Source organism: Henckelia pumila, chromosome 2 (genome assembly GCF_033568475.1).
Source record: "Henckelia pumila isolate YLH828 chromosome 2, ASM3356847v2, whole genome shotgun sequence".
In the NCBI taxonomy this organism is placed as follows: Eukaryota; Viridiplantae; Streptophyta; class Magnoliopsida; order Lamiales; family Gesneriaceae; genus Henckelia; species Henckelia pumila.
The window spans coordinates 113,698,282-113,709,935 of NC_133121.1; the positions used below are offsets into that span (position 1 = coordinate 113,698,282).

General features: G+C 36.0%; 3 protein-coding genes across 4 annotated transcripts; 1 reads left to right on the forward strand and 2 right to left on the reverse strand.

Annotated features, from left to right (window-relative positions):
* The first annotated feature begins 2,081 nt into the window (after nt 1-2,081).
* On the forward strand, nt 2,082-7,874 carry LOC140880291 (alpha-L-arabinofuranosidase 1-like). Of its 2 annotated transcripts, none has more exons than XM_073284609.1 (18): nt 2,082-2,235; nt 2,502-2,718; nt 2,794-2,848; nt 3,001-3,212; nt 3,691-3,812; nt 3,909-4,056; nt 4,153-4,222; nt 4,293-4,438; nt 4,631-4,676; nt 4,772-4,824; nt 5,010-5,154; nt 5,277-5,395; nt 5,484-5,555; nt 5,681-5,784; nt 5,879-5,935; nt 6,013-6,211; nt 6,652-6,798; nt 7,221-7,874. In XM_073284609.1, exons 2-18 carry the CDS (start codon nt 2,536-2,538, stop codon nt 7,365-7,367), a joined length of 2,025 nt encoding a protein of 674 aa, XP_073140710.1. In that variant the 5' UTR covers nt 2,082-2,235; nt 2,502-2,535; the 3' UTR covers nt 7,368-7,874. The 2 variants fall into 2 exon arrangements, with proteins under 2 accessions (XP_073140710.1, XP_073140712.1); XM_073284611.1 differs by lacking the exon at nt 2,082-2,235 and adding an exon at nt 2,353-2,374.
* Nucleotides 6,218-10,464, reverse strand: LOC140880292 (protein ROOT PRIMORDIUM DEFECTIVE 1). Its single transcript, XM_073284612.1, has 4 exons — nt 8,639-10,464; nt 8,399-8,514; nt 7,936-8,308; nt 6,218-6,384 (listed from the first exon to the last, which is right to left on the reverse strand). Exons 1-2 carry the CDS (start codon nt 9,840-9,842, stop codon nt 8,453-8,455), a joined length of 1,266 nt encoding a protein of 421 aa, XP_073140713.1. The 5' UTR covers nt 9,843-10,464; the 3' UTR covers nt 6,218-6,384; nt 7,936-8,308; nt 8,399-8,452.
* Nucleotides 10,465-11,022: 558 nt separating this feature from the next.
* On the reverse strand, nt 11,023-11,495 carry LOC140878197 (receptor-like serine/threonine-protein kinase At1g78530). The gene is made up of 2 exons (XM_073281808.1): nt 11,264-11,495; nt 11,023-11,165 (listed from the first exon to the last, which is right to left on the reverse strand). Exons 1-2 carry the CDS (start codon nt 11,493-11,495, stop codon nt 11,023-11,025), a joined length of 375 nt encoding a protein of 124 aa, XP_073137909.1.
* Nucleotides 11,496-11,654: the final 159 nt, after the last annotated feature.

Consider the following 11,654-nt stretch of genomic DNA (forward strand, 5'->3'; position numbering starts at 1 on the left):
AGGTTATCTTTACAAATGCAATTTTGAAAACCAACTAAAATATTGTGTTTAATGCATTAAAAATAAAATATTGTTTTTATTTTTTTACAAATATAGTTTGCTTTTATTATTATAGTAAATTGTGTAACTTATTCTTATATATGTGTGTGTGAGTGTGAGTGAGAGAGTGAGACGATTCTCTCTATCTACATATTATCTTAAACAAAATTTTTGTATAAATGTAAATATTGATAAAAATTTAAATGATTAATTATTTTTATTGTGATAGCGAGAAATGCTGTTAATAATTTCAATAATAATAAATAAAATATATCGAAATATTTTATTCATTGATTGTACTTATGCTACAATATTATATATGGTTAGCTTTATAAATTCAATATGATTTATATAAAACTAAAAACATAATCACATGAGCTTTTTTTGCCTCTTAATTAACTTCATATTTCTACATATTTCATGATAAAAAAAAAATATCACGTATAATGCTCGACATATACTAATTTTGGTATTACTATGTGCAATTCCAGAAATAACCTTTAAAATAATGAAAGAGAAGAGAAAACTAACGAAATATACTGGAATTTCACTAATTCTTTCACCTTATTTATTTAGGTAATTTTCAACCCATTCTTTTAACAGCAACAATCTTCTTCAATCCACCTTTTTTATGGTAGGGGTAAATTTTGTGTTCAATTTAAATTTTTTTAGTTTTAGATTATAAATGTAACAAATATTCTAATCAAAAATACGAAAAATATGTCGACATTGTGAAAACTAACTAATTATACTGTAATTTCATGACATTCCTACATGTTATTATTTTTTTTATCTTGCACACATGTACAATGCGTGTGCACGCCACCAAGTAACTATTAAAATAATATTAATTTATTTAAAAAATTCAACTATAATTTTAAAAAACAGATAGTAGAAATATTTTATATCTATAATTTTCTACTCGTATTTTCTTTAGAATGACTTTAAAAATATGATAAAAATCAATTAAAATGTTGTAATATTCAATGAGTCAAAAACTAAATACAACAGGTAAATGATTTATAAAAAAAAATAGATGGTAGAAATATTTATATCTATAGTTTTTTTCTCATGTTTTTTTGATAACTTTAGCAATATGATGAAAAATAAATTAAAATATTGTATTCAATGAATCAAAATATAAATGCACAAATTAAATGATTTAGTTGAAAAAAAAGATGTTATAAACATTTTATATATATTTATAAATTTTTTTTCTCATGTTTTCTTTAGAATGACTTTAAGAATATAAAGAATTCAATTAAAATATTGTATTCAATGATTCAAAAAATAAATGCACCAATTTAATGAATAAGCAACACATTTATTCTCCACAAATTGAATATCCCAAATTTGCCCTAATTTTTACACCATTTTTTCCACACAATGCTCATGCAATTAATACATATATTCATAACTTTTGGGTAATGTAGTAAATGCACAATGCAAAAAGTTTGTCCAACATTCATATTTTTATAGTAGAAAAGAAATAGATATATTAGATTAAGAATGAAGTGTTGGATAAATTTAAAGTATATAAGGCTGAAGTTGAAAATTTTTGTGACTCTAAGATTAAATGCCTTAAAAGTGATAGAAGAGGTGAATGCCATTTTCCTAAATATTGTGAAGATATGTGCATTGTACATGTTACATCTTTTGTGTCTTTTTTTTTTTATAAAAAAAATTTATGTAACATAAATACGTGTTTGAATAGTCAGAAAAAAAATTATAATTTACTTTGTAATTATTTCATTGTCCAAATTGATTTTACTGTTTTTTTTATTAAAAAAAACATAACTTGATATATAAATGTGAATTCATTACTTGATTTTATAGCAAAAGTATGGTGCTTAAAATTATAATTTATTACATAAATGCTCCGCATGTCATTATACATTACTATTCACGTACATAACGTAAGACATGTAAGAGGGTGGAGTCAAATGGCTTGTTTCTGATTATATCAGGCACAATTTGCACATTTGAACAAACAGTGCACACACAAAAAACACAGTGGCTTTTCATGCTTCCCTCATTTCAAGTATTAAACCCGGACACAGCACATTTAAGCCTTCAGTATTTGGTAACAGCCAAAGAAAAATATATACCAAACACATTTAGCTCACTATAAAAGCCTACATTATTATTCTCTACAAAACGCACAAAAGTCTCTGACCAAGACTTGCTTATCTGCTGGTATCGCTTCTGCTAAATTTATACTCGTCTGACAATGTATATGTTTCTTCAACTATAGAGTATAGATGGCTCGGTTGTTTGTGGGTTAACTAGTTCTCATCAAAGAAAATGATCTAAGAGTAGCAAAGTTGATGTTTTTGTATGTGTCGTATCTGTTTCAATGACTTTCGGCTGTTGATACTGAAGATAATCAGTTGGATAGTATAATCGTTCATTGAAATCTTTATGTGTCTGCCAGCTTTTTGAGCTAGTATCTTCTTGGACAGGATTCAAGAGCATTGAACATATCAAGGAAGAATTATGGGTGCAAATGGTACTCCATATTATTACAGCACTCTGCTTTGTTTTTTCTTTGGGCTGAGTGGTTTGTGTCATTCTTCTGCAACTGAGATCAGAACAGAAGTAACAGCACAGCTTCTGGTGAATGTGTCCAAGGCATCAGCGAAGAAGATACCTGGAACTTTGTTTGGTGTATTTTTTGAAGTGAGAATCATAATTTATGATGAAATCATGCAAGAATATCACATATGTCATCTGAATTAATTTTAAATATTGCAGGAGATTAATCATGCTGGTGCAGGAGGCTTGTGGGCAGAGCTTGTTAGCAATAGAGGTCAAATATGAGATCTGAATGAGTATTTTTCTTTATCATAATTATTCGCCTAGTACTTCAAGAAGCGTGTATTTTCATGAAAGTAGAGGTGATTTTGTTGAGGTTAAAATATAAAGCAAAGATGAGTATAGCTCTATATGAATGAATTCCAGGTTTTGAAGCTGGTGGCAGAACTTCACCTTCAAACATTCATCCGTGGTCAGTCATCGGGGAAGAATCATCAATACAAGTATCAACGCATCCCGAGTCATTGTTCCCACGAAATATAATGGCTCTGAGGATGGTCGTGCTTTGTGACATTATGGGCACGAATATTTGTCCATCTGGAGGAGTTGGTTTATACAACCCTGGTTTCTGGGGAATGGTAACAACTAATTCCTTATCATTCCCTTGTCCTAGTTTTCCTATCATGCCTGCTAACAAAGTACTCAATTACTCTTGCTACAATTCTCTAGCGAGACTTCATCTGTCTCATCCAGGGATATTAAAAAGTCGAGCTCAATTTGAGCTTTTATGAATGTTCACGTCTAAAGGTTTCAAGCTGTTCGAGTTTCATGACGGTTCAAGCTCTGAGTAATCTCACTGCAGCTGGTGTCATGATTGATTCTTGACTTTATAAAGTCAAGATACATTGTTATGATGTATTTCATACGAAGATAATAAAATCCTCAAGAGTCGGTTTATGCACCGACCGAATGATATGTGGGCAGGCTTAGATGATTGCTGATATATACCAGTAAACATGCGCAACCATGAAAACTAATCCTGCACAGAAAATTCTTGTATGATGCTAACTTTTAAACATCTGTCTTGCAAATTGACACTCTGTTCTTCTCTTGCAGAATATTGAAGAAGGGAAGACATATAAATTGGTATTCTATATTCGTTCTATAGGTCCGATTAATCTGTCTGCGTCACTGACCAGCATGAATGGGTCGCAGACGTTAGCCACGGCTAATATCATGTGTGTATCCACAGTTTATGGATAGCTGCCACTCGGTATTTGAATTTATCTCAGTTTTGTATTTATTAAGTCCACTTATCATTGTTTTCCTGGCAGAAGTCTTGCTATTCCACGCTGGAGAAGGATGGAGTTTGCATTGAAATCTAGTGGAACTGATTCAAATTCAAAACTTCAACTAACCACACAATCGAGAGGTGTAATGTGGTTTGATCAAGTGTCCTTGATGCCTACAGATACATATAAGGTGTGTATGCGGTGCAGGATTTGAATGGGTCATAATTCTAATCTAAACCTTCGACATTCAATGGATAACACTTTAGATTTACTAATGTTGGCTCAGGGACTTGGTTTTCGCAATGATCTTTTCAAAATGGTAAAAGATTTGAGACCGGGGTTTCTCAGATTTCCTGGTACTCCTGATACATTTTTGGAAGCATTCACGTTTGTTCTTGTATCCATATTTAACTTGGCGACTACTAGGTGGTTGCTTTGTTGAAGGAGATTGGTTAAGGAACGCCTTTCGTTGGAAAGAAACAATTGGAGCTTGGGAGGAGAGGCCTGGCCATTTTGGTGATTTCTGGCAGTACTGGACTGATGATGGACTTGGTCATTTTGAGTTTCTCCTGGTAATTTCCTAATAGTCTTAAGCAATAGTTCGCAGATAGCCAGTAAAATTCACTACATGATCGAACTCCACTCGAGTTGAATAAGAGTCAGTTGGATTTTCCACTAAAATCGATGATGACTAAACTTGTGTGTAACTCTATTGTATCTCATCTGGATCCTGATTCCTGAGTTCCTGTCTTCTGCGTCTGCAGCTAGCAGAAAACTTGGGTGCATTACCAGTGTGGGTGTTCAATAATGGTACTTTTTACAGTCTCGGCATTTAACTAGGCCATCTCTTTACTCGTTTCTTTTTTACACATTGTCTCCCTTTTTCACTCAAATAATGCTCTCAGGGATCAGCCATCGAGATGAAGTCAACACTTCAAGCATATCACCTTTCGTCCAAGTAAGTCTCTTGGTTTTTCTGCACATAACATGAATCTTGTTTTTTGACAGTTCAAGAATCTGGAAATGCGAATATTCCTATTGATATCTCAAATGTCCTACACTGAGCTTGTTTCAGACTGACCCACCTAATTTCCCAGTGTTATTTTTTGCCACTTCTGAAATGAATCCTGGTGTTAATTGCAGGAAATTCTAGATGGGATCGAGTTTGCGAGAGGTGATCCTCGCTCGAGATGGGGCTTTGTCAGGGCGAGATTGGGACATCCGGAACCCTTTGATTTGAGATATGTTGCTGTTGGGAATGAGGACTGCGGGAAGGAATATTACATAGGTAGGAAACTTTCATCTAAGCTTCTTCGGGTCCAGCATATGAATCTTCCTTCAAGTTTGATGTTTCATAATTAAAATTACCAAATACATACTTGAGATTTTCTACCAACTCCTGTTATTCAGGAAACTACCTTAAATTCCATTCTGCAATAAAAAGTGTATACCCCGATATCAAGATCATCTCAAATTGTGATGCCTCCTCTAAACCCTTGGATCATCCTGCCGATTTATATGATTATCATGTAAGAACTTCCACAATCATATCAACTCACGGAAATTTGCTCCAAACGAGGAGGAACTACTCACAGTTATGCTTCGTTCATATATCAGATATACAGCACTGCCAAAGACATGTTTTCCAAGGCACATAAATTTGATCAAGTAAACCGCAATGGTCCAAAGGTTTGCTGTGTTTCACTTGATACTTCGTTATCTATTAAAAAATAATAACAATAAGTTGACCACCCCTCGAGGATCAAGCACTAATTATTGTGCTCCTACTGGTGACGCTACAAATGATTCTGCAGGCTTTTGTGAGTGAATATGCCGTGAGGGGAACAGATGCTGGTAGTGGTAGTCTTCAGGCTGCCATAGCTGAAGCTGGATTCTTGATTGGCCTCGAAAGGAACTGGTACCATTCTTCCATATTTACACATGATAACCTGACGATGGAGCAAATTAGTTATTTCAATCCAATCATATCGTCTCAATGTTATCCTATACAGTGATGCAGTTGAAATGGCAAGCTATGCACCTTTATTCGTCAACGTCAACGACAAAACGTATATTCTTGAAATCCCTCCTTATCTCTTCTTTTTCACTTGAAATTTTCTTCTTCTAAATGATGTTGCTTGATCAGGTGGATGCCAGATGCGATTGTTTTTGACTCATCACGTACGTATGGCACTCCTAGCTACTGGATGCAGCAGTTATTCAAGGATACTAATGGAGCGACACTTGTCAGTTCGACTCTTCTAGCTAATGATTCAAGTTCACTTATTACCTCTGCTATTCTTTGGAAAGATTTAAAGAGTAGCCAGTCATACCTGAGAATAAAGGTTCGTACCTGCTCTATTAGTTCTGCGTGGATACATGCAATTTTTTCCTACTTCTCCGTCATTTACCAATAGATTTTCCTACTTTCTACCTCTTTTCTTTCTGAGCATGGATGGTCAGTCTGGCCACAGGACTCCATGTACGAAGAAAACTGCTAAAGCCTCTTCTTTCCTGCCTACATCAAGAGGCACCAAGTGAACCACGATAATACTTTAAAACACTATAAAAACATGTACACCGTAAAGATCATTGACTTAATAGTCGAACTTAAGTTTCCCTCGGCATGCCATTGCAAGAATAAGAGGATGTATCAAAATTTATCCTATCGTCCAATCTACCATCTCGCTCAAGGGGCCACTTTCATAGAAGTACAAATTATTCTTACCACGCATTTTCTTTCTCATGTTAACTGACTGTGTGATACATCATATGTCCAATCCAGGTGGTTAATTTTGGAAGCAACAATGTTACACTTCAGATCTCTATCAATGGACTGGAGCCAAACTCGTTAAAGTTATCAGGATCAACAAAAACTGAACTAAAATCTAGTAATCTAATGGATGAAAATTCTTTCCGAGAGCCCAAGAAGGTAAAATGAACTGCCTTGATATATATTGCATTTTGCTCCATCAAGAAAGTGATATCGGGTTCCTACGTTTTCAATTCAACACTAAAATCTCAAAAATATTACAGGTTCGAGTATGTTTGAGGCAAGTAGTTCTAAACATTTTCTATTTTTAGAGGCCGAAGTGAAGAAATCAAACATATATATAACAGTACTACTATCCATCATGTGAATTCAGTTTAGTCATTTCACAAAATATTTATAAATAAATTCATCTGAGACTCCTGCACATTTAACATGCGTGGAGTTTTTAATATCAACACTGAGCAAAAGGCTTTTAGATTTTTCATCACATTTTTTAGCTTTAACATTCTACTATTCACCCATGCATCTATTGATAAAGCATATAACTTTCAAAACCTAACAGATCCTCTGTTTCTGTGTAGGTGGTGCCGGTTGGTAAGCCATTGGAGAATGCAGGAAACAACATGAATGCTTTTCTTTATCCATTTTCTTTCACATCCTTCGACTTGGCTACTAATTCAGACATTACCCATATTTTAGGATTTGAGAATTCTGTGAACAAATCTTAGCATTGAGAATACATTGATACATTAAGAGTTCGGGTCTCCAGCATCTGAAATGTATTGTTGGGCTACTTATGATGTGACTTGAGTCATTTGAATTCGTATTAATTCACTTTCAGTATAAGACCAAACTCAGACGGATCTACCTCTAAAAGATTAAACGATAGTTATTATTAAGCAATGGTTACCGAATTATTGCATTAATGTCATGTCCCCGGTCCACTATCACGCTGGACGTCAAAGTTGTCCCAAAACCAGTAGACTACATCCTAAAAGATGACAATGATTTGAGACAATCGTGCACAACTGATGCACTAAAGCTCAAAAATTGTTCAATTTCCTCCACGGCTGATCAACGATGCGGCCACACATACCACAGAAAAGACACTGCTTACTCCGCATGCATCAACAGCTGTAAGGTGTCAACTGAAGGAGTTATATTCATATGTAAAATCCCACCATTATTCTTCCAAGAAAAGCAGATGATGGGAATAAATACAACTAATTCTTGCATTATTTGTGTCAAAACCATATCAATATAAAACACATTCAGGTAACATAATCAAAATTACACCTGTAGACATACTTTCAGCTTCAACTACATATTCTTATTCTTCAACTTCGAATGTGACCATCACCCTTTCTTCCTTAGATGGTGCTTCATCACAAGCCCCTTTCTCCTCAGTCTAACCTCCTTTGCCACCTTCATTCTCATTTTTTGTTCAAAATGAAGCTGAAGCTTGGATCCCGAAGGGAGTTTTGTCAACAGCAACACTCTTCTCATTGCTGCCTCAGGAACAGGAGACGCGGAAGCATTGGGGACTACTCCATCAGCAACTGCAGATGCCTTAACAATCCATGCGCTTCTGCTATTCACAAGGAAAGAAACCTGAATCCTGCACTCAACACGTGATTTTGACCACAGAACGATGGTGTTGTTCCAAACCCTGAAAACAATATATAAACTTTCTCAAGTTACAAAATTTATAATTCAATAGTTCAATTAAAGCTTGAAACTTTCAAAATTTTAATATTACCAAGCACTTAAATTATATGAAGTTTCAGTGGGTCAACATCTCCGGCACTGGAGTTCATGAGGCACAGTGGTTGAAAAATGAACCATCCCGTGACGAAACAAACTGTCCCTGAACATCTGTGTCACAATTTAAAAGGCTTCATTTGTTCAAACCCTTCCAGCGGAGACAACGTGGAAAAATCAATAACGACTTTATTGTACTACTGTCTGAACAACTCCAAAATTGGAATAAAAAAATCACCATTTCGTGTCTCACTGCTGTTCTTATTGTTCCTTGCATCTTTTCTCTCTTCCTCAGCCTCTATCTGCGTCTTCAGTTCTCTGGAATTACGGGAACCCAACAATATAAGCTCCAACATTTTCCTCCGCACATCATATATTGGGTTTGGTTCAACCAAACAGCCTTTACTATAAGCTTCCCTCAAAAAAACTGTTTGTGCATTCCCTTGGGTAGACACATAGAATATCCCAGGATGCTTCAAAAGAAGCTCACGCAAGTTAACCACAATTCCTAGATCCTTCCTGAAATGCACCAATCGTTCAACGGCAACCATTTTCTCCACTGTCAAGCATAAAAGCTCGTGAATAATCCCCACTGCTCGCTTCTCATACCTTTCTAATCCCCCATATGAACGGATCCGGACATTTTCCATCCTCTCATAAGGTTTAACATACGAAAGGCGCTGCCAATTTCTCAGTTTCTCCTTGAACCCAGGAGCGATCCTAAATCCAGTTGGGAAGTGAATTGGAAAAGAATATTTGATCTCGAACTCACTAAACCATTTCTCTTTATACTCTATCTCTCTCCATTTCTCAATCTCTGCTACAAAATCTAATTTTCCTTCACTGCCATTGATATCAACCAATTCCACTATCTCCAAATCCACCATTCTGAAAATTTGACTATGAAGTTCAATTATCGAATCCTTAAAATTTTCAGGCAACCCCAACTCTCTTCTCATCAATCTTATCGCATGTAAATGAACTCTCCCAATCACAGACATGCTCAATATCTTCTTTATCTTAATCACGTTGACATCATTCATTCCACAAACAACCTCATCCTCATTCCGGAGAAATTCCACAAATTTGTGTGTAAATTTAAAGCAAGCATTTTGATGGACAGGGTGAGTAAATACCTGAAAAACATGGGGATATTTCCGCAAAAGATCACCAGCTGAAAGGGTATCGATTCCGGCGTGATTGGAACATCGAGAGAGGATCTGTACAGAGACAAAGGGGAAACGTTTCTTGGCTAAGAAGAGAGCGTGAATCCTAAGGACGAGATCCAGGCGGTGGTGGTGGAAGGCCAGGGAATCGAGCTTCGAATCGAGGGTTCGAGTCTCTAGTCGGGTCTGGGCTGTGTTGGCATGCTTCTTGAAGCGAATTTGGATAGTGGCTGAGAAGGGACCGCGGGGAAATGGAGAGAAGTGTAAGATTCTCATGCCAAAACCAAAACTCTACCTTAAGAGAGAAGAAAAATGGCGGTCGTTAGGTTTCTTGCTCGCCATTTTTTGACAAGAGCAGGAAATTTAGGAGCAAAGATATCGAAATTCGTGGAACGAGATCAGACGATTCATGAATGGGGGAGAAGGAATGGAAAGAAATAGTGGATTCCATGGATTCCTAGCTAGCTAGACGCTGGTCATCGGACAATTTATTCGATTTTTTTATCAACAAGAATTGTGGCAACCAAATTAGATTTGCCTCTAATTTCTTTATTCCACAAAAGGTCCAATTTTGATCATCTCCACTACTTTCAAAAGCAATGATTCCTTCATCCGAATTGAAATATATTTGTGAAGATATATATTATATTGTTCATACACAAAACACCCACAAGTGCAAATAAGTACACAAGCTTGCTTGCGATGGCTGACGCCGCCTCACTAATTTTTTGGACCAACAGATCACAGAAAAAAAAACAAACAAACAAACACTCAGAATAGCAAATTCGAATTCTGAATATCCCTTGAATGCTGGTCCTCATGATATTCAAACAATATCATTCTCTACCGTCGGATCCGTATCGCTAGTTCAGATTCAGTGGGTGAGAAATCTTCAACACCATCACCACTAACAATGCCACACAAATCCGCTGCAACCTTCATCCAGATATTGTTGAAATAGTTGATTGAAGGTTATACAAAAAATTTGAACTTTACGATAGAAACGATTGCTTTGATCTTAAGATTCCGACTTTATAGCAAAATGTCCAAATATTTGGCTTTTGATCAGGAGCGAATGCCTAGAGGATATGTTACACCAGAGAAAGGCATCGGTAGTGTATGTGTATGCAATTACTCAAGTGTTGTGAATGTTTTTTATAACTGGGAATCGTGTTTTTCATGTATGGCCTGCACCATTGAGATTCTGGAGTACTATGAGGACCGGAGATTTCACCCGATGCCAGCTACTAAGAGAGAGTTTTAAGCAGCTTCTTCAAGGAATTTGGTTGATCAAAACTGGTGAGCGATCAAATTTATATGATTGAGGGCTCTAGATTTGAAAATATAATAGATTATTATTTTTTCATGGAGGGATTTAGCAATCTCCAGATTTCAAAAGGCTAATGTATGTAATTAACCCTATGATTAAAGATGGAGGAGAGGAGTCCTACCTTCTTCATCGAGTACGATTGTTGGGATCCCAGCTAAGGCATTTATCTGTCAAGTGAACCATCCAGTAGAGCTGAAAAACATCGACTGATCTTGTAACATGGGATCTATCAATTCCATGTACTTCTTGTGCCTTAGAAGTGGTCTTCCCTGCAAGAAAATAGATTTAATCATTCACATGCAACAGCCCCTTGTTTTTATTCACGCGAGCATGTAAAGATATGAGAATCAAATTTCGAAGTTGTTACCCACCCATCTCAAGAAGCTTTCCCCATCTGTCTCTTCTAAGCTTTTTCTCCCAGTCACCAGCTCCAAAAGAACAACCCCAAAGGAAAATACATCAGCTTTGCTCAAATCTATTCCAGTTTTCCCGTATTCTGGTGCCAAATGTTCGAAAGTCTTTAGTGCCAAAGATTCAGATGATTGTCTCAAGTCCTTGTATTGATTCATTGCAAGTCCATAGCAAGAAAGCTGATACATTTTCCATGGTAGATAGGATTAGATACACCAATGTTTGATAAGATACACCAATGTTTTTGCCTTACATCTGTGCATTATGTACTTATAGTGAACCAATTAATCTTACCAGTGGCTTATAGTCGTGCGTAAGGAGAATGTTGCTAGGCCTCACTCTTCCAT